Source organism: Rhinoderma darwinii, chromosome 1, assembly GCF_050947455.1.
Source record: "Rhinoderma darwinii isolate aRhiDar2 chromosome 1, aRhiDar2.hap1, whole genome shotgun sequence".
Taxonomy (NCBI): Eukaryota; Metazoa; Chordata; class Amphibia; order Anura; family Rhinodermatidae; genus Rhinoderma; species Rhinoderma darwinii.
Genome location: NC_134687.1, coordinates 42,055,540 through 42,081,876, shown reverse-complemented (window position 1 = coordinate 42,081,876; position 26,337 = coordinate 42,055,540). Strand labels below are relative to the sequence as shown.

General features: G+C 41.2%; 1 protein-coding gene across 1 annotated transcript; it reads right to left on the bottom strand.

Moving 5' to 3' along the window:
- LOC142749429 (proton channel OTOP1-like) lies at positions 1-25,840 on the bottom strand. Its single transcript, XM_075857900.1, has 6 exons — positions 25,450-25,840; positions 21,660-21,796; positions 15,848-15,906; positions 7,237-7,367; positions 3,757-4,628; positions 1-180 (listed from the first exon to the last, which is right to left on the bottom strand). Exons 1-6 carry the CDS (start codon positions 25,838-25,840, stop codon positions 1-3), a joined length of 1,770 nt encoding a protein of 589 aa, XP_075714015.1.
- Between the last annotated feature and the right edge of the window lie 497 nt (positions 25,841-26,337).

Genomic DNA, 26,337 nt, shown 5'->3' with positions numbered 1-26,337 from the left:
TTAATTAACACCAATTTTACAGTACACATCAAACAAGGCGTAACTTGCATGCATTCTGTAGAAAATAGAAAAGGGGACGGCAACGTCGATAACAATAATCCAGGGTATAAACCCGTATACCATTGCTTCAAATCCATTATCATACTGGGGACGACATCCAAAAGCCGGGGGTATCCAGAGCTGGAAAAAAAAAGTATTAAAGGGGTTATCCAGCACCATAAAATGATATGCAAATTAACCAATAACTCTATATTGAGTAACTCACTAATATACTGCCTGAAGTGCACCCATTCACTGATACAGAACAGTCACGTGTTCCCAGAAGTCCTGCAGTTCTTACCTCCCTGATGACATGTCGACACTGCCCACATGACGGGGGGGGTTCCTCTCACCTTCGTGTCGGAGCATCACCAATCACATGTTTGCTAGGGGGCTGGCACTAAGAAACTGATGAGGAAGTAAGTCAGCCCCCTTCTTTTTTCACTGCGCTCTCCCTTTTTCAGGATACAACCCAGCGTTTGCGCAACGTAATAGCTTGGGTACATGACTTATATTACGTTGTAAGGGCTTATTCAGCCGAACGTAAAATACTTTTCACGTGCCTCGCACGGACCTATGTTAGTCTATGGGGCCGTGCAGGCAGTCAGTGATTTTTGCGTAGCGTGAGTCCGCTGCGTAAAATTCACGACATGTCCTATATTTCTGCATTTTTCGCGGACCACGCACCCATTGAAGTCAATGGGTGCGTGAAAATCACGCGCACCACACGGAAGCACTTCCGTGGGACGCGCGTGATTCGCGCAACAGCAGTGAAAAGTATGATTGAAAACAGAAAAGCACGACGTGCTTTTCTGCCACATACAAACAGTGTCATAATGATGGCGACTGCCCGAAAATCACGCAGCCGCGCATCATAAGGTGATGACAAACGGAGCTGTTAAGTGCCTTTTGCGTGCGCAAAACGCACACGCTCGTGTGAATCCGGCCTAAGCGTTAGAATTGCACATTCTCTAAACTGAATCACCAACGAAAAAACATTAATCATAGTGGGCAAGGCTTTAGAATGAAGTGGGGAGGGATAGAGGATACAGGGGAAAGAAAAGGATGCTGGGACTTGTAGTTTTACAGCGCATGTTGAAGCTGCAAGTCCCGCCTCATTACCGGAAGAGAACGGCTCTGGCGTTACATCGGGTTGCGGTAACGTAAAATGATGTTTTTGGGCACTCAATGAAGTAGACATGCGTGACAGGGTTTTTTTTTTAGCCTACCTGGATAACATTACAATAGTCAGTATTACAAATAAGGGCCTGTTCACATCAGTGTTGGCTTTCCGTTCCGGGGTTCCGTTGGAGGTTTCCGTCGGGTGAACCCCGCAACAGAAAGTCAAACTGAAACCACAGCTTCCGTTTCTGTCACCATTGATATCAATGGTGACGGAAACATTGCTAAAGGTTTCCATTCGTCACCATTCCGGCAGGTTTCCGTTTTAACGACGGAATCAATAGCGGAGTCGACTGCGCTATTGATTCCGTCGGAAAACCGGAAACCTGCCGCAATGGTGACGAACGGAAACCATTAGCAATGTTTCCATCACCATTGATATCAATGGTGACGGAAATGGAAGCTGTGATTTCAGTTTGACTTTCCGTTGCGGGGTTCACCCGACGGAAACCTCCGACGGTACACTGGAACGGAAAGGCAACGCTGATGTGAACAGGCCCTAACACACGTGAAAGTTCACTGGCTGTTCTCATGCTAGCAAGCTGACAGACTGGACTTGTGCTTTTTATTTCTTATGTATTCTTTTTATTATTTTATTCTTTGTCTCTATGTTTTGTTTTCATAAGGGTTTTTTATTGTCGTTTTTTATTTTTATAATTTTTCTAAAACGTACATTTTGATTTTACACTTATAATTTGCTCGTGTACTGTCAATTATGCTGAAATTATTAAGATTTAAGCTAGGACAAACTAACATATCCCTAACACCAACAACATTATTAGACAGCCTTCTCTAGGTCAGAGGGACTTCAAGTGCAGGTACATACCATAGGGGCAGCTCCTAGACAGAGGCGGCCCATTCCAGTTTAATGGGTGAGAAGCGACTCAAGGATGTGATCACCAGAGTCAGTGGAAAATGTACTGGAATCATGAAAATAGAATGGAAGACACCAGGGCCTCTTGTCTTGGGTAGTTAGGTGTTTGCTGGTGTCAAGCAAAACCTGATCTAATTCTTATCTTTGCTATGGGGCCACCCCACCCTCTATATACACTACTGCACAGGTGAAAACAAGGCTTCCTATGTGGGGTTCTAACATGTAAAAAAAATGTGCTGCAGGAGTGCTGTATACTTAAAGGGGTTTTCCAGGGACACAACATTTTTAGAGTAATAATGTATGTACAAATTGAAGAACTTTTCTAATGTATAGTCTGTGTTAAATACATAAGCTTATCATTCTTATCTCACTTGCTATCCCCGCTTTGTTCTGCTTTGCCTCTTAGGCCCTGTTCTCACAGAGTCTTTTGCCACGTGTGGTGCAAAACCACTTAAAAAAACAGGAGCTGATTTTTCCAGGCATAACTTTCTGCCTGCAAAAAACTCTGTGTGAACAGGGCGTTTTAGTGGTTTTATCTTCCGACACAGGATCGTGCACGAGCAGTGGTATCCACACAGTCCTGAGTCGATACCCCTGTTCGTAACGTTATGCTAGATTAATGTGCTCCACTAATTATTCCTCCCCCTCTGTGTCTGTTCTCCTTCCTCTTGATTTTCTTAACCCGCCCAACTGCTCTCTCTGCGTGTGGTGACTGAATCACGTGACCGCGCCTCTGTTATGGATGCTGAAAGCATTGATTCAGCATTGCCTAGCGTCAAACTCAACGCGCATGCGCTGTAAATGGTGCAATCTCAAAAATCTTAGTGTGCTTTGCCACTTAATGGCAAACTCTATTGTTTGTATTATTTTTCAATTACTCTGATACTCTGCACACCACAAGAAACTGTTCAGTGAGGGTGTGTTCACACGGAGTGTTTTTAGCCATTTTTCGGGCCATATACGTCCTGAAAAACGGCTGAAAAATCGGAAGCAGAACGCCTCCAAACATCTGCCCATTGATTTCAATGGGAAAAACGTTGTTCGATTACGACGGGTCAGTTTTTTCTCTTAAAAAACGGCTGTTTAAAAAGAAGTACATGTCACTTCGTCAGCCATTTCTTGAGCCGTTTTTCATTGACTTTATAGAAAAACAGCTCCAAAAACGTCCGTTAAAAAGTCCGCAAAAAACGCGAGTTTGATCAAAAAACTTCTGAAAATCAGGAGCTGGGCCGAAATTACAGACTTCACCAATGTGATATTCTCATATGTATCAATGTCATATAAGAAGATCATTTTGACTTGATTTTTCCTTTACAGTTTACATTTTGATGTTGAAAGAAGTTGATTAGACTTCAGTCAGTGTAGTATACTATTATTGTTATTTGGGAACCATATTGTATGACACTTATAATTAGGCACTATTTGATATGGTTATTTGTACACTGTGTGACAGTATGTCATATGAGGGTATGGGGTGCCAACAGAAGGGAAACTCCAAATGGTGCCATTCAACATAAGGCCGATCCACGTAGGGTCTCTCGCTGTACAGAGCTGCATGCACACGCCCATATTCTCTGAAACAATACTACAAAACTGTATTCATAAAAACATGTTTTCTTCATACATATCTGGTTTAAATATATACAACTGAATATACTTACTGAAATGTTGCATAGAAACAAGGCAATCGTAATATTTTTCAGCACTGCCTTCTTAAATTTTCCGATATTTGAGTTTGTACTGGGATTTTGAGGCATATCAGTAGGAGAAATACCCTCTTGTTGTAAGGTGTTGTGGTGGTTGCGACTGTGGTTTTGCATCTTGTCTTCATTGCCAGTTTTACATTTTATACTTTCAGTAGGTACGCTGATTTTACCTGATAACGCAGGTATTTCCATGTGTGGTATTTCTGTATTGTGCTTGTTTTTTAGGTTTATGTATGTCATTATGAACAGGTTTTGTACATATTTTTCCAGAATCACTAGGATGGAGTAGGATAGATTGTACCAGGTGTAGGCGGGGTGGCTCCCTGCAAATACTGTTGCAATAATGGAACCCCATGATGTAATCCAAGATCCAATGGCAGAACCCACAAGTAGGTCTTCATCCAGCTTTATGGATGGGCTTTTCTCTTTCATTGTAGGTATCCTATCCAGTTTATATATCACAAGACCAATTAGCGAGACAATACACATGAAGCCTAGGACGGCAATTGAATAAAAGTAGAAGATACTCAGAGCAGACTCGCTGCTGTCCTTAGAGCGTCCAATATTCAATAAATATATTACGACTATCGCAATTGTGGCAACCACAACAATGAATCCTAAAAGGGTAACAGTGACCACCCCTTGGAAATTAAGCTTCGATCTATGACGGGAATGTCCAAGGTTGTTCCCTATATTCTTCCACAGTACATACAGCATAGCTGAGGCTAAAACCTGATATTCAAGGAAGAATGGGTATATGTAATAGATTCCTTTTTTAAAATTGTCACACAGGTCGAAGGTACAGTTACACATTATATGGTCTTCACCTGTAATATAAAAGTACACAAAATAAAGCTAGAGTAAATGTTCAGCTATTGGTTATTAACCATTTTTAGGTAAGACATATATTAGTGCTAGTGATACTGTGTGTTTTCACGTATGCAGGCAAAAGTTTTAAAGTAGCAAACAATATTTATGTTTAATAGTTACTTAAAGGATATCTGCACTTTTACAGCCATTTTTTATTGCTCTAATGCAGGGGTCTCAAGCACGCGGCCCGAGGGCCGCATGCGGCCCCTGGGGCTGTCATCTGCGGCCCGCGGGACACAGAGCCGCTAGACTCTGGAATTCCCTGACATCGCTGTCCACATATGAACAGCGATGTCTGGGGCTTCCCCAGAGCCGGAGTCCCGTGTAGAGCGCTAGTACCGGCTCTGCTCCGGGACTCTGTGGAATTCCCTGACATCGCTGTCCATATATGGACAGTGTGTCAGGGTCTTCGTCCAGAGAGGAGTCCCGAGCAGAGCGCTAGTACAGGCTCTGCTCTGGGACTCTGTGGAATTCCCCAGAGCAGGAGTCCCAGTGATGTCAGGATCACAGCTGGAGTCCCAGGAAGAGCCTACTAGCGCTCTGCCCGGGACTCCAGCTCTGGGCTTGCCCCTGACATCTCTGTCCACAGAGCGCACTGCGGCAGCATCCACAGAGGGCACTGCGGCAGCATCCACAGAGGGCACTGCGGCAGCATCCACAGAGGGCACTGCAGCAGCATCCACAGAGGGCTGCTCAATCTTGACATGTGTGTCTGCCAAACGCTGCCAACTGAGCGACACTTAAACTGGATTGTTGAAATAAGCACGTGGAGAAATATCTCAAATTTTAAACCTAGCGGTATTATTATAGTAATGTAGTATTAATTTTATAGTAATGTAGTATTATTATAGTAGTTCAAATAAGTAATTTATTAACAATAATTTTGTGTTGTATCAAATTTGAAAGTAATGCGGCCCGTCAACTTCCCATTTTTTCTATATGCGGCCCACTTACTCTGCCGAGTTTGAGACCCCTGCTCTAATGCATCTAAAATAAATAATGAGGCAACTTTGCTAACAGTCTTGACTAAAAACATCCACTGTTTTGTGTCTACAGCTCCTATACAGACCTAGGTGTCTCCATGATTACAGGCTACCCCTCTTTGGGATCAGACCAGACAGGCTTGCTTTCGCACCCCAAGTGCATCAATGAGTCTTGGACGCCCATGACCTGTAGCCGGTTCACTAGTTCTCCTTTCGTGGACCACTTCTGGTAGGTAATAACCACTGCATACCAGGAACACCCCACAAGACCTGCTGTTTTGGAGATGTTCCGGCCCAGTAATCTAGCCATCACAATTTTCCCCCTGTCAAAGTCGCTGTGATCCTTACACTTGCTTCCTGATTTCAACACGTTAACTTCAAGAACTGACTGTTCATCTGCTGCCTAATATATTAATATGCTATGGCTGAACGGTGTCTATTCTGTTTTACTTGTCTAAATTAAGTTTTAGTGGGCCGATCCTAACAATCTGATGTTAAAGATCATATAGGTTGGATTCTTACCTGTCTGATCCTATTGTTTCCCTCAAAATAGGTGGTACCGGAAGTGTCTGGCTGTCACTTATCTTCCTCTTCTATAAGGGTATATTCACAAAGGGTGGATAGGCTACATAAAAGTACACAGCGTATCCACCCTGGACGCTACAGGGAATTCCGGACAAAAATCCGTACCAAATTGTGGTGCAATTTTTTTGGCCGGAATGTCCGCTGAGGAAAACAGCTCCAAAAAAAATAAATATTCAATACTTACCCTCAGCAATGGCGACGTATCGCTCTGACATCCTGCAGCCCGGCCTCCTAGGATGACGTTTCATCCCATGTGACCGCTGCAGCCTGTGATTGGCTGCAGCAGTCACAAGGGATGAAGCGTCATCCCTTGGGGCCAGGCTGGACGCAGAAGCAGGGAGTTCTGGGTAAGTATATTCTTCTTTTTTTTTTTTTCTAACTTGCTATTTTTGTGGCGGAATTGCAGGTTTTCCGACACAAAAATCGCTAAATCTGCTATTTGTTGCAGGTTTTACCTCTCCATTGAATTTATTGGAGAAAATTAGCAATAGAAAAGCAGCATAAATTGACATGCTGCGGATTGAGAATTCGCACCACAGGTCAATTTATGAACTTTTTTGGGGCGTTTTTTTTATAAAGCCTATGGATGAGATTTGTTGAAACCTCATCCACTTTGCTGCTACTGCAATACACTGCAGATTTTCCGCAATTAAGTCCGTTGATGAAAATTCAAAGTATTTACACTACGTGTCAACCCGGCCTCAAAGTAACGTACAAGTCGCTGAGCTGATGATCCATGTACGGCTGTGTTCACACTTACTTTCGAAGTTCCATTCAGAGCCTCCGTTGCAAAAATTCTCTCAGATTTGTCAAAACGACAGACTTCATGACAGAGCCCATTGAAAGTCATTGGGATCCATCAGGCGCCAGTAGTAACTGTCGCATGATGTGAACAGAGTATTACAAATTTTTTCATCATGTGATAGTGTCAAACATCTTCTGATAATCCTTGAAAATGTACTAGTCAATCAGTACATGTCATTGTGTTATAACTTACGTAGAGATATGTTTACAAAGCCGAGGGACGTCAGTCTACCCATGTGCTCTTCCAGTTGATGGTCAGACTCGGTTGCTACTGCACTGGCCCAGAGGAGTAAATTTGTATACACAGAATGGATTAAGCCAAACCTTAAAACATAGAATTAAAAAAAACAATAACAGATATATATTTAGACAAGCGCATGGTTGCTGTACAATTCTACATTTGCAGACGGCTAAATATTGTTTATGCCTTTTGTTCTAGTTAATCAGGTCTTTATGTATGATACAATATACCACTTGTAGAACATTTATTATTCACACACTATGCAGCTTATTATATGGGCTATGTCCACCCATGAACATATACACAGATGAGTCACATTATTATGGCCACCTCATATGTTCGGTATCGGCAGCGTGTAGCCCATGAAGGAAGTGATGTGTCGTGGGTTGGCTTGGTGGGTATATAAGGTGTGTGATAGGCTGTCTGAACACATATCACTCATTGTTGCCATTGGTAAAAGGGGCAATTTGTTAGAGTTGAAAAAAGGGAAGATTATTGTCTTTCAGGCCAAGGGTGGCATCATTTCTCAAACAGCGCGGTTTGTGAACTGTTCGCATGTTGCTGAGGTGAAAGTGTATCATGAGTGGACAAATGGCACCATTGGGAATAACTGACGTGGAAACTGCGGAGCACCACGTGCTATTGATGTGAGAGGTGAACGTCGGCTACGAAGGTGCGCGAGGGCCGAATGACAGCAGTGGAGTAGCTCACCGTGAAAATCAACCAGGTGGCTACCAGACGTATGTCTAAAACAACAGTTTAGCGAACCCTACTGCATATGGGGCTCCGAAGCAGAAGGATGGTCACTTCTCCTATGCTAACAAAGGTGCATTGGAATTAAAGGCTTCAATTTGCACGGCAGTATCGGAATTGGACCACCGATGATTGGCAAAGGGTTGCCTTCTCACGTTTTCTGCTTCAACGAACGGATGGACGTTGGCGTGTCAGGCGAGAAACTTCAGAGAACAAACACCCTGCAACCACTGCTGGAAGAACACAAGTTGGTGGCATCAGTGTTATGGTCTGGAGAATTTTTTCATGGCATTCTCTGGGCCCACTCATCCATGTGGAAGGCTCTGAACCGATATGAATCCATCGTTGCAGATCACTCATACATGCTGTTTGTCTTCCCTGGGGCAGATGGAATCTTTCAGCAAGACAATGCGACATGTCACACGGCTAGAAATGTCCGACAGTGGTTGGAAGAGCACGACCAATACTTGCAGGTACTTCCCTGGCCCCCTAAATCACCAGACTTGAACCCAATGGGACCACCTCGATCATCTTCTTCGCTCTATCGATCCTCCCCCACGCACCCTCCAGCAAATGTGGGATACACAGCAGTCAGCATAGCTCCAGATACCGGAGACAACCTACCAGCACCTTATTGAGTCACTCCCAGCCCGTCTAGCTGCTGTCCGTGCTGCACACGGCGGATACTCCGAATATAAGCTGCTGGTCACAATAATGTGATTCGACTGTGTACAAGCACAAGTGTAGTTATAAAGGTCAAGGAGCGCTAGAAGTGATGTCTAATATTGTTCATAAGTTATAGCAGGGGTAGATTATTCCTTATAACACACCTCAGCTGCTGAAGAACATTAAGTTTAAGACTAAAAGGGAGATTCCTGTGCACTATTAATTGATATGAAACGCCCTTATGCTCTCCAAAAAGAAGGTCTGCAGCAGCTGAGGTGTGTATTATATTAGTTACATAGTTACATAGTTAGTACGGCTGAAAAAAGACACATGTCCATCAAGTTCAATATTGTTTTGCTACAGGGACAGAACTGTATAATACATACTGCAGCTGTTGAAGAACCACTTTTTTTAAATTGAGAGGGCGATCTGTGACAAACTGCAGGATTAGAAAAGTGTATGTAGTGTATAATTGTTTGGTTCTGATTTTAGATTGTGATGTTTATACAAATATTTACAGACATATCAATGTAAAATTGACTTATACTTTATATATACAATGCATTCGGAAATTCTTCAGACCCTTTCAGTTTTTTCACATTTTGTTATGTTGAGGCCTTGTGGTAAAAAGAAAAAAAAAATCCACGTTTCTCCCCCTCATTTTGCACTCAATACCCCATAATGACAATGACATAAGCGTTCCAATAGCCATAGCAGGCATACCAGCTGCTATGGGGTCAGAGGCTGAGGCGGGGGCAGTCAAGTGCCAGAACAGAGGGTCTTACCAAGTGTGCCGGGCTCTATGCTGGGCCACATTGACCCCCCCCAGATCGGACCTTGTATGCGCCGTGGCACAGACCTTGTGTCCAGGGCCTGATGCGGCAGCCTGAGGGGATCCGGGATAAGCCCCCTTTTCCTTTCCAGGCCTGCTCGCGGTCTCACTCCCTGCATACGCAATCATCATGCCACTACCAGAACATTATTCCTTTTTGTGTGGAAAAACAAGTCTTTGACCTTCGGTTTTCTGTCTCATGTGGGTTCTCCTTCTTTGATATATGATATTATCTATCTATATATCTATCTATCTATCTATCGATTCTCTGTACTGTTGACTGCAGTATAATTTAGTGTCATCTAGGTGGTGGGACTGGGAGCCCATCCATATCTTTGCTATGTATACTAATGCAATAAGCCACACTAAGAAGATTGAGTGGTTGGCTACAATTGATGGTAGGCTTAGATACAGGGCCCAAACAATGATTCTCAAATATGTAAGGATGCACACCTTCTATGGACGTGATATTGGTGCTATGAAGGTTCGGGCTGGATGACCCACAATAGTGATCAACAAAAACCTAGAAGCACTCCAATGATTTTTCCGAGATATTTTCAAGATGATTTTATTATGAAATAATTCATACACGATTTTCTTTTTCAACTTTTCCAAGCGATATTTCTGACGTTTCGACCTCACCTAGGTCTTTATCACAATCGCTGATAATCGTTAGGATGTGAAGTGGACGGCGTCTACCAGACGCTCTCAAAATGCATTTTGAGAGCGTCTGGTAGACGCCGTCCACTTCACATCCTAACGATTATCAGCGATTGTGATAAAGACCTAGGTGAGGTCGAAACGTCAGAAATATCGCTTGGAAAAGTTGAAAAAGAAAATCGTGTATGAATTATTTCATAATAAAATCATCTTGAAAATATCTCGGAAAAATCATTGGAGTGCTTCTCGATAGATACAGGGCCCAGCAGACAGTATCATATATGGCACTAGAGGTCTGCCCGTGGACCCCAGCACTGCTCCCGACATCTCTGTCCATATATGGACAGTGATGTCGGGAGCTCTCCAAGGTATATGATTAACGTATACCTGTGACGAATGCCACTCAGTTGCATCCATCACCCAGGCCTTATTCACATCTGCGTTTGAGGCTCCGTTAGGGGCCCCCATTGCAAATTCCGCCAAACATACTGGAAATAATAGCGCAGCATGCTGCGCTATAGTTTCCAGTAAAATCATGGACACCCCGACGGAACCCATTAAAGTCAATGGTTTCCGTCGGGTGCCGGTTGTCTCCTGCACTTTCAGCATTTTCGTTCTGCTCCTCTGATGGAGCAGAACAACGGAATGCCAAACGTAGATGTGACCAGGGCCTTACCTGGTCATTAGCGATCATTCACCTACTTCACTTTCCTAGGGACTCCTTTGTATCTGAGGCAGTCTCCGCACTAGGTTTTTTAGATCATGTGCCCCTTACAAGCATCAGTAAACTAAGCATTGATATCTCTAATCTGTCATTGGTTAGTTTACATCACTTTTAAAAGTAGGCCACGTGATATGAATTAACCAATGACAGCTTATAGCTGTCACTGCTTTGTTAATGGTAACAGACCCAGGAAAGGTAAGTATGATAATTATTTTGCTTTTTTATGTGTTACTAATGGGTTTATTTTTGTGTTTGTGTTTTTTTTACAGGTTTAGTTGTTGGACTACGTCGGATTCGAGGACTACTTCGATGATGGCTTTTCTTATTTTCAATAAAATAGTTAACGAGTCTTGTGTGGGGGCTTTTTATTTCAATAAAATATTTTTTCTATGTCTGAAGATTTTTAATCTTTACAACTACCGCCTTAGTAATGGTGCTGACTGATTGACAGCATATATTACTAAGGTGGGGGTTAGAGTTAGCCAGTGCAGAGACTAATACTAACACCCATTATTACACCGGTACCCATCGCCATCAGGCGTACCGGGAAGAACCGGGTACGATCCAGTACTCGACCATCTGTAGCGATGGTATTATTGGGCTGGAAAAGACCAGAAACCGTGGCCCTTCCCACCCTGGTAATGCTAGCCTGCTGCTGCTATGTTGTATCTGTCTGGATATGAGAAATGGGTATGAAAAATGTTATTAAAAATTATTTTTACTTTTTGAGATACAGCTGCTCTGTATTCTCTATACAGAGCAGCTGTATCTTTCTATGACCTGAATTCTGTGGACCTGACGGGTTGAATGTCAGCTGCTCATGAATGTCTCTGACATGCAGGATCCACCTGTAATCGATCACATCTAAGTTATGAAGTTAACGATAGCGAAAATTTTTAATAAAAACCATTTAGAAAGTTGCACCAATCACCAATCACCAATCACACTAACTGACCTTTTTATTAAAAAATAAATGCCATTCAAACGTTTACATAGCCTTTAAAAAAAGTTTTAGAAAAATAAAAAAATAATAAGTTTTGAGCAGTAAAAACAAAATTCCCTAGTCAAGTTATTTATAATTGGAAGAAAATAGAAAAAAACTATACATAATTCATATTGCTGCGTTCGGAACGATCTGTACACTAAAAATATCATGTTATTTGTCCCACATGGTAAATGCCGTAAAAATAAAAAATTAAACACAAAAACAGAATTGCTTATTTTTGGTTTCCGTGATCAAAAAGTCACATGTAGCGATAAAAACCACAGGTCATTCTGCAAAAAACAAGACTAGACACAGCTCCGTTGATGAAAAAATAAAAAAAAGTTATGGCTCCCAGTCTATGGCGACACTAAAACATGATTATTTTATTATTTTTCGAAAAAAGTGTTTTTAGTGTATTGTGTCAAAGTAGTAAAACAAATACTATATATATTTAGTATCACTGTAATTGTATCTACTCGCAGAATAAAGTTAATATGAAATTTACACCACACGGTGAATGTCGTAAAAAAAATCAAAAGAGAACAGTGCAAGAATTGCTGTTTTTTGATCTCCTCCGCTCCAAAAATGGAACAAAATTTAATTAAAAAACGCATGCACCCCAAAATGGTACCAATAAAAAATACAGCTCATCTCACAAAAGACTAGCCCTCACACAGTTCCATCAACAGAAAAATAAAAAAGTTAGGACTCTCGAAATGCGATGATGCAAAATATATACGTCCAGCAGTTTTTCGTCTAAAATTTCACGTGATCATTTACTAGGCTCCACAGCGAAGACCATGCCGTTTTGTGGTCTTGTGCTGCATATGGGGCTAGTGAAGAAGCCAAAGATTAGGCAATACTGGAGAGAGGATATTTTGTTCAATACTCTGATTTACTATATAGCCATGTCTCATGGTACAAAACGCTGGCTGTGCACATTGTGCAGATGGCATTATATATCGCTTACATGCTATCCCGATGTTCAGTTTCAAGAGGTAATTTTCAAGGCCCTAATATATGGGAACCAGGAAAGGAGTACCCAAGATTGTGTGCCCCAAAATGTCATCATCTCTGCTGGAATCGAGTCTGTTCGTACTGTACCAGGGCAACGTAAGAATGGATATCATTTATCAGTGCGACACCTGACCCAAAAAACCTGGTCTGTGCATAAAGGATTTCTTCAAAGCATAATTCATGGATGAATAATTGTATTATTTATTTACATACGTATGCCCCCACATAATTTCCAAAATGGGGTCATATCTGGGGGGTTTCCACTGTACTGGTACCTCAGGGGCTTTGCATATGCGACATTCTGTCCTCAAAACATTACAGCAAGATCTGTGTTCCAAAAGCCAAATGCCGCTCATTTCCTTTTAAGCCCTGCCGCGTGCCCTAGCAGCCGTTTATGACCACATATCCACATATAGTGTATTGCCATACTCGGTATGAGTTGCATGACAAATAATGTGGTGCTTTTTCTTCTATAATCCTTGTGAAAGTTAAACATTTGAGTTAAAACTACATATTATTGGGAAAAAATTTATTTTCCATTTTTAAATCCCAATTTTAATAAATTTGCTGATACACCTGTGGGGTCAAAATGCTAACTATACCCCTAAAAGAATTTCTTCAGGGGAGTATTTTCCTAAATGGGGTCACTTTTTAGGAGTTTCCACTGTACTGGTACCTCAGGGGTTTTGCACTTGCAACATGGCATCAGAAAACCATTCCAGCAAAATCTGCGCTCTAAAAGTCAAGTGGCGCTCCTTCCCTTCTGAGCCCTGCCGTGTATCCAAACAGCAGTTTATAAACACAGATGGGGTATTGCCATGCTTAGGAGAAATTGCCTAACAATTTTGGGTTGCTTTTTATACTGAATTCCTTGTGGAAATGAAAAAACTAAAACAACATATTATTGGAAAAAATATATTTTTCATTTTCAGGGCCCAATTTTAATAAATTCTGTGAAAGGCCTGTGTGGTCAAAATGGTCACTATGCTCCTAGATAAATTCCTTGAGAGATGTGGTTTCCAAAATGGGGTCTTTTTCTGGGTGTTTCTTATGTTTTAGCACCTCAAGGCCTCTTCAAATATGAGATGGGGCCTGAAAACATCCTCATAAAAAGGAGGCCCTAAAATCCACAAGGGGTTCCTTCATTTCTGAGGCCTGTGTTTCAGTCACGTAGCACACTAGGGCCACATGTGGGATATTTATGAAAACTGCAGAATCAGGGAAATAAACATTGTGTTGTGTCTCTGTTACTGAATAAATGGATTACAATTGAATATCTGCAAACCAAATATAATTTTTAAATCACACCTAAACTTTGCTTTTATTCCTGTGAAACACCTAAATGGCTAAAAAAAAAACTTCTTACATGCTGTTTTGAATATATTGAGTGGTGCAGTTTTTAAAATGGGGTGACTTATGAGGGTTTAAAACTGAAGCGGTGCTAAAAAATAAAATGACATTAAAAAATTATGCCTTCATAAAGAAGAAATCTGATAAACCTTATTTATATACTAATTTGGTATCATTATCCATTTTAGAATCAGAGCATTTCAAATGTAGGAAAATGGTAATATTTCTGCATTTCTTTTAGATTTCAGAGTTTTATTTTTTTTTTATAAAAAAGAGTAATGATATCGACTAAAGTTTACCAACAGAATAAAAGTAATATGTGTCACATAAATAATAATAAATTTAAAACTGAATGTATTGGCCCTGCATCGTGTCGGCACCAGAGGCTACAGTTGATTCTGCAGCAGCATCAGCGTTTGCAGGTAAGTCGATCTTACCTGCAAACGCTGATGCTGCTGCAGAATCAACTGTAGCCTCTGCTGCCGATGTGGCCGTCACGATGCAGGACCTGTGAGTGACGTCACAGATCTGCACTGTCAGAAGCTGGGCGTTCTGAAGAGAAGTGGATGATACTTCTCTTCAGAGCGCCCAGCTAGTAAAAGTATTAAAAACGCCCCGATGTACGCACATAATACACGCCCAGTTGGACTTTTACTTTTAAACACACCCACTTGGACTTTTGCAAGCCTCATTTGCATAACTACAAAAATGGTCGTTTTTTAAAAATAAAAACGTTACTGTAATCTACATTGCAGCGCCTATCTGCTGCAATAGCAGATAGGGGTTGCAAAATCTGGTGACAGAGCCTCTTTAAGCATTGAATTCAACTGTATCTGTGTCCTGGGGATGCAGATACAGTTGATACTGGGACATACCACCGGCCACCCAGGACAGAGGTGCACCACCCGGAATCCGGGACGGTTGGGAGGTATGTATATTTGACATAACAAATATAGGAAGGTTAACAGAAGAATGACACAATTTAGAGTTCTAAGAAAAGATGCTCCAGAACTGTTATTTCATGGTGAATACAAGTATTTACTAAAACAGACAATATCAGGACAGGTGACAGCACCTCTTTAAATAGGCCCATGGCTAAGATTGAACAATAAGGTAAGGAAGCGGGGTAAACCCTTCGTTAATGAAGTGGTTAACCCTGTGTGCGCATCAGATAGGAGTGCCTTGTGCCTGCGATATGTTGTGTGAGGCACAGGACATTATGGAAAATGTAGGTTCCCAACCAGGTACCAATATTGAATAATCCAAGTAATGAATAATCGGTGGTTTGAAAAGTTGTGCAACGAGGGCCCTGATTTCTATCAGAATGATCTTCGCAGACAGCGTGGAGGAAACTCCTCTGCAAATCTTGTGCCATTATTGTTTTGCAACATCTAGAGCCATGTCTATTGTGAATAACGATATGGCATTTACATTTGTCGTGCCGCCAATAACAAGAACTGCCAAGGTAATGACTGTTTACAGACATTTAAAAAAATTAACTATAGCCACGAGTTTTATCAAACTGCGCTAATTCCCATCCCAACAGGAAGAATAATTTGAAATCAAATACTCTTACCTTTCAAGTATTTTAAAGGACTTGATAATGTCTTTTGAATGCCGCCAAAGAAAATGTACCTGTAATTAATAAACACGTATAAATGTTTTGTTTTTTTAAGAAAACAGATCTTAAGATTTATCACTATTAACAGAATAAGGGCCTCTTCACATTTGCATTGAAGGCTCCGTTAGGGGCCTCCATCACAAATTTGTCCAAAAATACCAGAAACAATAGCGCAGCATGCTGGGCTATTGTTTCCAGTAAAAACACAGACAACCTGGCAGAAACCCGAAGGAACCCATTAAAGTCAATAGGTTCTATTGGGTGTCAATGGTGTCTTACAAGAGAACCTGCGCTTCCGGTATTTTTATTGTTCTGCTCCTCTGATAGGGCAAAACAACGGAAACACCAATGCAGGTGTGAATCGAGCCTAAAACTTTCATTCTTTAAAACTAAATATGTTTTACTATTTGTTTATAGCAGTTTGGACAGTCCCAACTTGTCAGAAGGGTCCCTTGACAGTAAACTGATAACAAAGTGTTCCCCTGCTGGGACCCCCAATGATCAGCTGTAATCTGTAGAGAAATTTAGCAGTTAAGCTGGCCATACACTTGAAATAGCCATCCAATGCATTAGGGCCTGTTAGTGAAAAAAACTTACAGACACTAATAGGCCATGCCTAAAGCAAGGCCTAATAGGCAACTACATATGACAGCCATGGGAACCGTCCTTATGCCCCCAGCTGCCATATTTAACCGGTGGCTCTCGCGAGCGTGTTGCATGTCCCTTTGTTTTCATTTCCAAAATTTTGTGCTGATTCATTTCTTTACAGTAGTGGAAACTCCATTTTTTTGAGAAGGGTTTTTCCGAGATCTAACACATATTTTAATTTATTGTCGGCCGCTTTATTATTCCACACATAAACCCCCCTAAATACCTTTTATTACTTCTCCAGTCATTTCAGTGATCTAAACTTTATTTGTTGAGATGACGCACTTTGTTGACATGCCTCCGTTGATTCTATTACAGCTTATGTTCCGCTCCACTCCCAGCATGCACCACTTCTCTCCCAGCATGCCATGCGCTGGGAGCTTAGGCCAGTCAAACCCATCCAGTACACCCTCATGTCCACGCTCCCTGCTCCACCATCGCCTAATGGAAGGGCTACGCAGGTGCAATGAATGTTCATTGTACTGAGCATGCATGGTTCAGAGAGAGATTCTTTGAACCGCGCATGCGCACGGATCATGCCTCGCCGACTGAAATAACCCACTGAACGGGCGTCATTAATGATGCGTCATTCAGTGAGCTGGCAGGAAGAGCGATGGACAGTCAGGATGTCATCGGAAGTCCAGAATTCCAATGGAGGCAGCGTCACATGGCCATAGTTGCGATGAAGGCAATTTAAGGTCTTTAAAAAGGCAAGTATATTAGAAAGTTTGTTTAATAGCTATTTGCTTTCCGTTTGTTAATAGTAATTTAAAAGCGAAAACCCCTTTAATTCCCTACATAGACATAGAGTTAAAAATGCTATCTGCCCACAGCCACCACTAGGGGGAGCTTAGGAGCTTACTCTATACTGTTATACATTGAACTCAATGATAAATCAGTATGCAGTAATCTCCCAGCCTCCCTTTACTGCAGGGCTGCCAACTGTCCATAAATTCCTGGAAGTCTGTAAAAAAAAGGAGAAACTTTTCCAGTGTCTGTAAAAAAAATTGATGCATCCATTAATTTTGGTGGAGCTTGTACAGATTATTGTAATCATCATATTTTTAGAGGTCACAGTACATGCTTCGAATGTATTCATATCACTATTCTAAGCTATATTACTTTGTCCATTTGTCCTTAAAAATTTTTTGGCTGTCGGTGATCTTTGGATAAATTGTCCTGAAAAGAAAAGTTTATTTGTTAACCCATCTTTAATGGTGTCTATGGAGAGGATTTGGAGCTCTGTGTCAGAAAAACAAAGTCTGACCGGTATAAACATATGTTGGACCTGAAAACAACACAGTGTTAAAAGGTGGAGATTCTTTTTAAGGTATGGAATGACGTCAGCAACTTTCTCTGTAATTCACTTTAGATTCTTTCTCATAAGAATTGTCCAACTTAGTCTTTCCTATTCAAAAGTTTAGAATTACACCAGATTCTCTTTATTCCAAGCAAAAAGTAAGCGCTGAATCTAAAGATAGAGCAGGGATTGGAGTTCACAACAGTCCATACCATTATTGTCTTGCCATTGTAATTGTTTCAAGTGAAATATAATCACATATAAAGGATTTGTATTACCAGTGACCAACCTTATACTACCCCATATCATTCAGCTCTGTCTGTGTGAACATGTTCTAAGAATCTTCCATTTATATATTCTGGTCCTGCTCCAAAATACATGATTGTAATGTGATATGGGACTTTTGTTTTTAGGACGCGGCCTATGTTGGCCTTCCGGATGCAGCATTTTTTATTACCACATTCTGAGAACCCTGTTTATTTTTCCATCGACGTAGCCGTCTAAGGATATGTCGACGAAACCAGATATGTATAGTTGTTTTCTATATTTTACTACTTTTGCACAATAAAAACATTTTTCATAGAAACATTTTTTTTTTGCTGCATTTTCAGAGCCAAAACTTTTTTCATTTTTCTATCAATGTAGCTTTATGGGGGCTTGTTTTTTTGCGGAACGAGTTATATTTTTCAATGGTACTATTTTGGGGTTCATATACAGAAACTCATTGATTAACTTTTAGAAAAAATTAGAGGGGGGTTAATAGGTAAAAGCAGCTACTCCGCAATTGTTTTTTGGTACTTTTTTTTATATGGCATTCACCATGCGGTATGAATAACAATTTACCTTTATTATACGGGTGGTTATGAATGCAGTGATACCAAATTTGTATATACGATTTTTGTACTATAAGTGTCGTTTCTTTGGGGAAAAAAATTATTATTGTTTTTTTTTAATTAAACATTTTATTTCTTTATTTTATAAACTTTATTTAATTTATTTTTTTTTTTAAATGTTGTCCCACTATGGGACTTAAATGCAAGATCCTCTACACAGCAATACTTATGCTTTACTGACAGACAACCTATTAGGCCTTGCCATAAAAAGGGTTTAATAGGCAAATACACATGGCAGACACGGGGGCATTTGTTAGGCCCCTAGCTGCCATGACAATTTATTGGCACACCGCAATCGCGTTTATGGGGTGACGGGAAGCACCCCTCTGTCTAACTGCTTAGATGCTGTGGACGCTATTGACTGTGGCATCTAAGCGGTTAAACGGCCAGGATCAAAATTTGTTGCAATCCCGGCTATTGCAGTAGAGTGTCAGCTCTACGTTACAGCTGAGACCCGCTGCTGATGGCGCAGGCTGAGCTCCTGATCCCGTGCCATCCCTGCGCCATGCATTTAATAATAACAATAGATTGATTTTCTAGAATAAAGGTTTGCATGCATTTGCTAAAATGTAATGCTCCCTTAAGAAAACTTATGGGAAAACATTCAGTACCGGATTATAGGGAAGGGCACAAGGGGCAGAGCCTCCACCATCAAACTCCGGATGATCGGAAGCAGGGTTTAAAGGGGTTTTCCCACTAAAATAAGTGATGAATGTCACTAGGATATGCCAACACTTACTAATTGATGGGGGTCTAACGCCTTGGACCTTCACTTATCCTTAGAATGAACTAACGCTGTGGATCCTTCTGTGATTTTTTTCCCTGCAAAGCAACGCTTCTGATACAAAGCTCCAAATCCCCTGCATACGACATAGAATTAATTAAAAATAATTCTGTCTGCCTGGAACCACCACTAGAGGGAGCTTACTACATAATGCTATACATTTAACTCAATAGTAAATCAGTATGCAGTCAGCTCCCTCTAGTGATGACAGGTTTTTTTTCAACCCTATGTCTATATAAGGGATTTGGAGCTTTTTATAAGAAAAACGGAGCACTGAACGTTATAAACATATATGATGAAATTAATCCGCACAGAATGTTATTTTTAAGTTATAGAATGATGTCAGCAACTTTCTCTGTGACTTACTTTTAAATCTTTTTCATTTGTCCAACTTAGTCTTTGCTATTTAAAAGGTTAGAATTACACCAGATCTCTATATTCTCTATAGCATATTTCCGTTTCAGAAAGTAAGTGCTCAATCTAAAGATAGAGCAGGCATTGAAAAAAGTCTATACCATTATTGTCTTGCCAATGTAATTGTGTTTCAAGTGAAATATAATCACATATAAAGGATCTGTATTACCAGTGACCTAATCCCCGTTTTACTACCCTATATAGGTCAGCTGTGTCTTGGTGTACATGTTGTAAGAATCTTTCAATTCATATATTCAGATCATATTCCCAAAAATACATGATTGTAATGTGATAGTCCCAAACAAAGTGGCCCTAGGTCAAGGTAAAGCTAGAGAGGAGGGAGATTGAGCAGAACAAGTAGCTTTTCTAGACTGAAGGTTTGAATACATTTGCTAAAATGTAATGCTAATGTAATGGGAAGAAAACATATGGGTTAAAGGGAATGTGTTGCTAGAAATTATTTTATTTTTTTTGTGAAACAGTTAGTATATAAATGATTACATATTGTTCTAATTTTTTAAATTTTTTCACAAGTCAGGAAATATTATAAATTAGATTCTAATTTATAACATTTCCATGTGCTGGTCAGTAGAGGGAACAATTCCCAAAATTGCAGCATTGGCATGTGGTAAAGCAACCTCATTGCTTTATGCTGCAAATTTGGAGTAGACACACTCGCTCTAGTGTCCTCACACAATCCCCCCTCCTTTATCCTTGCTAGTGCCAGGAGAAAGGAGGGGGTTGAATGTTCAAACCTCCTACACTGTGTGCCGCCATTTTCTGAGTGAATGCACAGTGTAGGAGGATTAGATACTGTGGTAATCAGAAAGTATAACACGAACATACACACACATCACATACACAAACATAACTTACCTGCTCCTGCCGCCGCCGCTGCCTCCGCTCCTAGTCCTTGCGTCTGAACATATGGCTGGAAGCCGCGACCGGAAGTAGTCGTCTTACTGTCCAGCCGCGGCTTCCGGTCCACATGAATATGGCGCCGGATGTCGCTCTGCCGAAGACCTTGCTTTTGGTCTGTGTGGGAGCGGCGGATGCGACGTTCCCACACAGACGGCGTACGCTATAGTGAATGGATAGGCTCCTGTTCGCATTCTCTATGGGGATGTATGTGCCGTATTCCATCTCTGTATGTGTCGTTAATCGACACATACAGAGATGAAAAAAAAATGGCAACACCCATAGAGAAGTAAAAGAAAGAAAAAAGAAAAAATGACAACACAAAAACACAAATAAATAAAATTTATTTTAATGACATACTAAAAGCAATAACATAATTTATTTTTTTCCGTAACACCTTCCCTTTAAATTCAGTGGGAGATTATAGGGAGGACAATAGGGGAAGAGACTTCATTATCAGCCTCAGGATATTTCAAATCAGGCTTTAAAGAGGGCCTATCACTAGGTCATATAAGTTGAACTGGTTAATTTATCTGAATAGCCCTGTCTCCCTGATTCCAGCACTGTTTTTCTTTTTTTTTCCTGGACCCCCCTGTCCAGAGATATGGCCCATTGTTGTGTTTGCTCACTATATGCTAATTTGCTGTAGTTAGCCAACTGGGTGAAGCTAGCGTCCCTGCCTCTGTTGCTGACCAATCAGAGCGATGCAACGTATTCATACAATTGTTGCTATGAATGGGGCATCAATTTCTGGACATTATTCAACTCATGAAGAAAATGAAAAGCACTCAACACTTTCTTATGGCATACCTGAAAAACCGTGTGAATGATATGGGTGACCGGGAATATTCCTTCGATTATCGACCTGCATTTTGAATATCCAATAAAGTATCCTAACTTCAGAGTATCCATAACTATTGTGGTACCTGCAAACAGAGCTATGCCACCTAGACACAGAATGAAAGTAAAAGATGTTTAAAATATTGACGTAAAAAGTGTTCAGAAGACTCAGATACCCAATATGAGAGATACCAACAATTTTATCCACAGTGGGTCACCAACAGGAATTATGTTTCAATAATTTTTATTTAAGTTTTACAAGGAAAGGTAAACGGTACATCAAACAATACCAAAGGAAAACCTAGTCGGGGGCAGTCCCTCTAGATCAAATCGTAACATACAATTATAATTTAAGATTTGCCACATATCACATAAAAGGTAAGAAAGGAATAAAAGGGGAGGGAGAGAAGTAGGGAAAAGAGGGGGGAAGGACAGGAAAATGAGGGTCAAGTGTATTTTAGGCAAAATGAACCTAAGTGATCGTCCCAAGGTATCCGAGCCAAGGCTGCCAAACTTGAAGAAAGAGTTCTTCTTTATATGTGACTATACAATGCAACCGATGATTAACCATAATCCGATTAAATTTAGTCTTAACCAGATGAATAGGAATCACTGGGCTTTTCCAGGATGTAGCTATAGTAATTTTGGATGCCAGGAAAAGAAAGGATACAAATTTATAAGAGGCTTTAGATAATCCAGGGACGGTCTTATTAAGTAATGCCTGTGACGGGGAAAGTTTCAAGTTAATCTGAGTTATAGAAAATAACATATTAAAGATTCGTCGCCAGAATCGGCGTACCCTCGGGCAACTCCACCATATATGCAGAGGGTCTCCCACACATCCACAGTTTCTAAAGCAAGAAGATGAGGCAGAAGGGAACATCTTGGCCAGTCTAGAGGGAACTAAGTACCATCGTAAGAGTACTTTATAATTGGCTTCGACCAGTGACACCAACAGGATTTAATTGGATTCTAGCTAATACTTGTCTGGCGTTATTAAAGTGGTTGTCTCACAAAGTCAAGCCCTTTTCAAAAAGAAGCCAGTGCGGCGATCAGCTGACTGCCGCGCATCCAGTTTCTCTCAGTGCCGGAGATCAGCTATTATCGCTTTGGGAAATTATGTCTAAGCATACATTTCCCTTGTAACGGCCTCAATGTAATGCATGGTGGCATCAGGTCCGGAATAGCGGCTCTATGTTCTGGCACGTAACGGGGGCCCACATCTATGAAGTTGATATGCCCTAATCAGGGACAGCCTTAGGGGTGTGCGACCTGTGCCATTGCACAGGGCACATCACTACAGCAGGTGGAAGGGGGAGCTGCGCTTTTTCCCTTCCCCTGCTTGTGTTTCAGAAGCGCCTGGGCCCGGCCACTCAGCAGCTGCCTTTCTGCCCGGGCGCTTCTCTCAGTGGCATCGCTACCACTGTAGCAGCCATAGTGGATGCTAGTGAGGACACCGGGCATGAGGGCACCCGTGCCACCTGTCGGGACGGGCCCATCCATGGCCGGCGGTACCGCTTGCAGCTGCTGAGGCTGCTACAGCGGTAGCGATGCCACATTCAATAGTATCTGCATCTTTAGGACGCAAATACTTTTGAACACCAGAGCAGGGAGATATCTACTGGCGCCACTGTAGCTCCCTGAAGGAGCAGAATCCCTGTGTGGCCGGGGATTCCACTCCTGGAAGGATCGCTTGATGTCTCTGTCCATATATGTAACACTTTCACATCAGGGGCAACTCCTGAACCGGAATCCCAGTCCACAGCGTTGCCGACGCTGTGACCAGGGATTCGACTCCATGATAAGTCCCTGATGTCACTGTCCATAGATGGACAGAGACGTCAGGGGCTTCTCCTGGAGTGGAATCCCCGAAGCTGTGATAGGCTAATAGGCACATAATAATCATGGCAGGCCTGGGTGCCTTTGTTAGGCCAAACTGCCATAGCACCCATCGGCGGCACACGATCACATTTACGGGCCGCCGATGGGTTACCGAGGGAGCTCCCTCCCTCTCAAACTACTTAGATGCCGCTATTGACCATGGCATCTAAGGAGTTAAACTGTCTGAATCTGAGGTAACTCCAAACCTGACCATTAGAGCAGTAGCTGGAGTATCATCAGACAGCCGAGCACGCGGTCCAGCCGCATGTCACATCCTTTCAGGACTTAGACTAGGCCATCTGAAAAGTATTAGTGGTCACAAACGGGTTAATCATTTGCTTCTTGAGATGCAATTCTGTTGACAATCTGCTGATCTTTAACCTGACGTTTCTCAGAAATAAACAATATATAACACACCCACAATTGTATAGCATTGTAGATAATGTTATTGTTAGATCAGTGGGAACAGAGGAGTGTATTATCCATTTAACATTGTCTATCTGGTCACATTTCCCCAGAGGCCAAGCCACCCCCTAAGCTTTCTTTCTTAAGTTTACGCCAGCGCTTTGTAAGTCTTTCCATCGGGCTATATCACTTTAGATTTGGTCTCTTAGGATCGGTGTGAAGTTAGTCATCTCCTTTGTTAATCCTTTCCTTTCTATACCAAGGGTGTATACACTACAGAGGCAGCTCAGGTGGCTGCTGTGGGGCCCCTGTAGAGATGTCCCATTCCAGATTAGTCTTGTAAATATTTTAACGGGTAATTAGAACCCGGGATGTTGTCTCCAAAGAGGCTGAAATGTTAGCAAATAAGAAACCTAAAAATATCCTCAAGTCATGAAAATTGGAGGGAGGCACTAGGACCTCCTATCATGGGTGGTTAGAAGAGTGGTGGTGTCGTGGTGTCGTGGTGTCAAGCAGAACCTTAATAGGGTCTATTTATTTTTTTTCTTGCTATGGGGCCTCTGGTCATTTATTTGCATTACTGGTCCACACTATGCAATATACAGTGGAGAAATAAAACAGAATCCCATCCCGGTATTCTGTTTTATGAGCTTTGGCTATTGAGGTTTACGGAATTAGAGAGGCCAAACCCACAGTGATCGTTCTAAGAAGAGCTTATCCACATGGAAAACCCCTTTACACAGGTCTGATTTGCTGCGGAAAATTCCAATGCAAATCCAACCCAGAATTCGCCTAAAAATCTGCATCAAATTGTGATTATTTTGTAGAAGATTTTCAGGTGGATTTTGAGCTGCGTAAAACAGGTAAGAGTAATAAAAAAAAAAAGACTATACTGACCTTCCTCGGCTGCTCTATTAGCAACACTGTTTTCTGAAAAGCCGGCATCTTGTGATGATGTTTCATTAGACTTGACCACTGCAGCCTGTGATAGGCTGCAGTGGTCACATGTGATAAAATTTCATCACAGGAGACCGTTTGTGAGAGCAGGGAAGCGTTGCTACTCGAGCGCTAGGGGAGGTGAGTATAGTCTATTTTTATAATAAAATTTGAGAAAATAGTATTGTTTTTTTGGGGACTTGACGAGTGCCTATGTTGTTGTTTTTGAATTCCCCATAAAACTCAAGGGGGAAAATCTGAAACATATCTGTGACCACTCCGCAGCAGATATTGACATGTTGTGCATTTAAAAATCTGCATCGCGGGTGTTCTGCAGTGTGGGTATCTCATCCACTCTGCTGCTACTGTGATACGATGTGAATATTATGCCACATGTGAACATACCCTTAATTGGCATCCTACAAAATTGGCCCATGTGCTTGAGGGTCTTATTCCCTGCAGAATCTGTATACACTATATAAATAGTAATAAGTAAAATCATAACATTATAATGATAATTTGATGCATTTTGACTTACATCTTAGCCACCTGGCACCGGCGTGTCCATCTCTCTCAGTAATAGCCCATTTCTTTCTATCACTCACAACCATATAAAATATCATCCACAGAACTTGTATCAGCATTAGGACTATCAAGAAGATCAGCCGGTCACTTTCAGTCAGGCCAACAATATTTAAATATGTAGCAAACATCAGGACAAGTCCAACAATGAAAATATTAATGCCATACTGACTGCTGGCAACCTCACTGTTCTTGTGCCGCCTGCCGGAAATTATTCTATCGGCTTCCATATTCGGGTCAGACATTATCGGTGGAGGAGGAAATATTATCTCATCTGATATGTTACTGGGGATGTAGAATTCTGCAATATCCATCATTTCCTGAGGGATTCCTTTTAATGTAGCCATTACTGTTATTCAGAGAAAGGAAATACCTGTAATAAACCATAGGAATTAAATACGTGTATTCTAAACAACTTCATACCGATGAAGCAGAGTTGTTTTTGTCATTATATCCCATTGTGTATAATGTTTTTGCATAGGACTGCAGTTAAACCTATTTTATAACAGATGATGCAGTCCTAACTGGTCAATTTAGCCCTGCTACATCTGTACATAGAGTCTGGAATTAATTGATAATAAATAATATAAGAAATATAATAACATTGTATCTATTGTCATACATATGCAGACGGGTGATTACATATTTAGAAAAAATATGTAGATAATATGCAAATTTACATAACATTGCAGATACACGGAGGTACAGTATGGGCACATAGCAGTCTATGGGGGGCATATTACGGATCTGTACAGCACAGATACATAATAGAGTCGTATGGATTGGCCCTTAAACTGACCTAAACATATTGAAAAACTGATGACAAATTGATAATAGATTGCAT

Excerpts from the sequence above, each read along its gene's own strand:
- LOC142749429 (XM_075857900.1), bottom strand. The coding sequence starts at position 25,840 with ATGGCTACATTAAAAGGAATCCCTCAGGAAATGATGGATATTGCAGAA. Across the intron at positions 4,629-7,236 it reads CTTTGTAAACATATCTCTAC|GTGAAGACCATATAATGTGT; the intron begins GTAAGTTATAAC and ends TTTATATTACAG. Across the intron at positions 181-3,756 it reads TGTTTCTATGCAACATTTCA|CTCTGGATACCCCCGGCTTT; the intron begins GTAAGTATATTC and ends TTTTTTTTCCAG.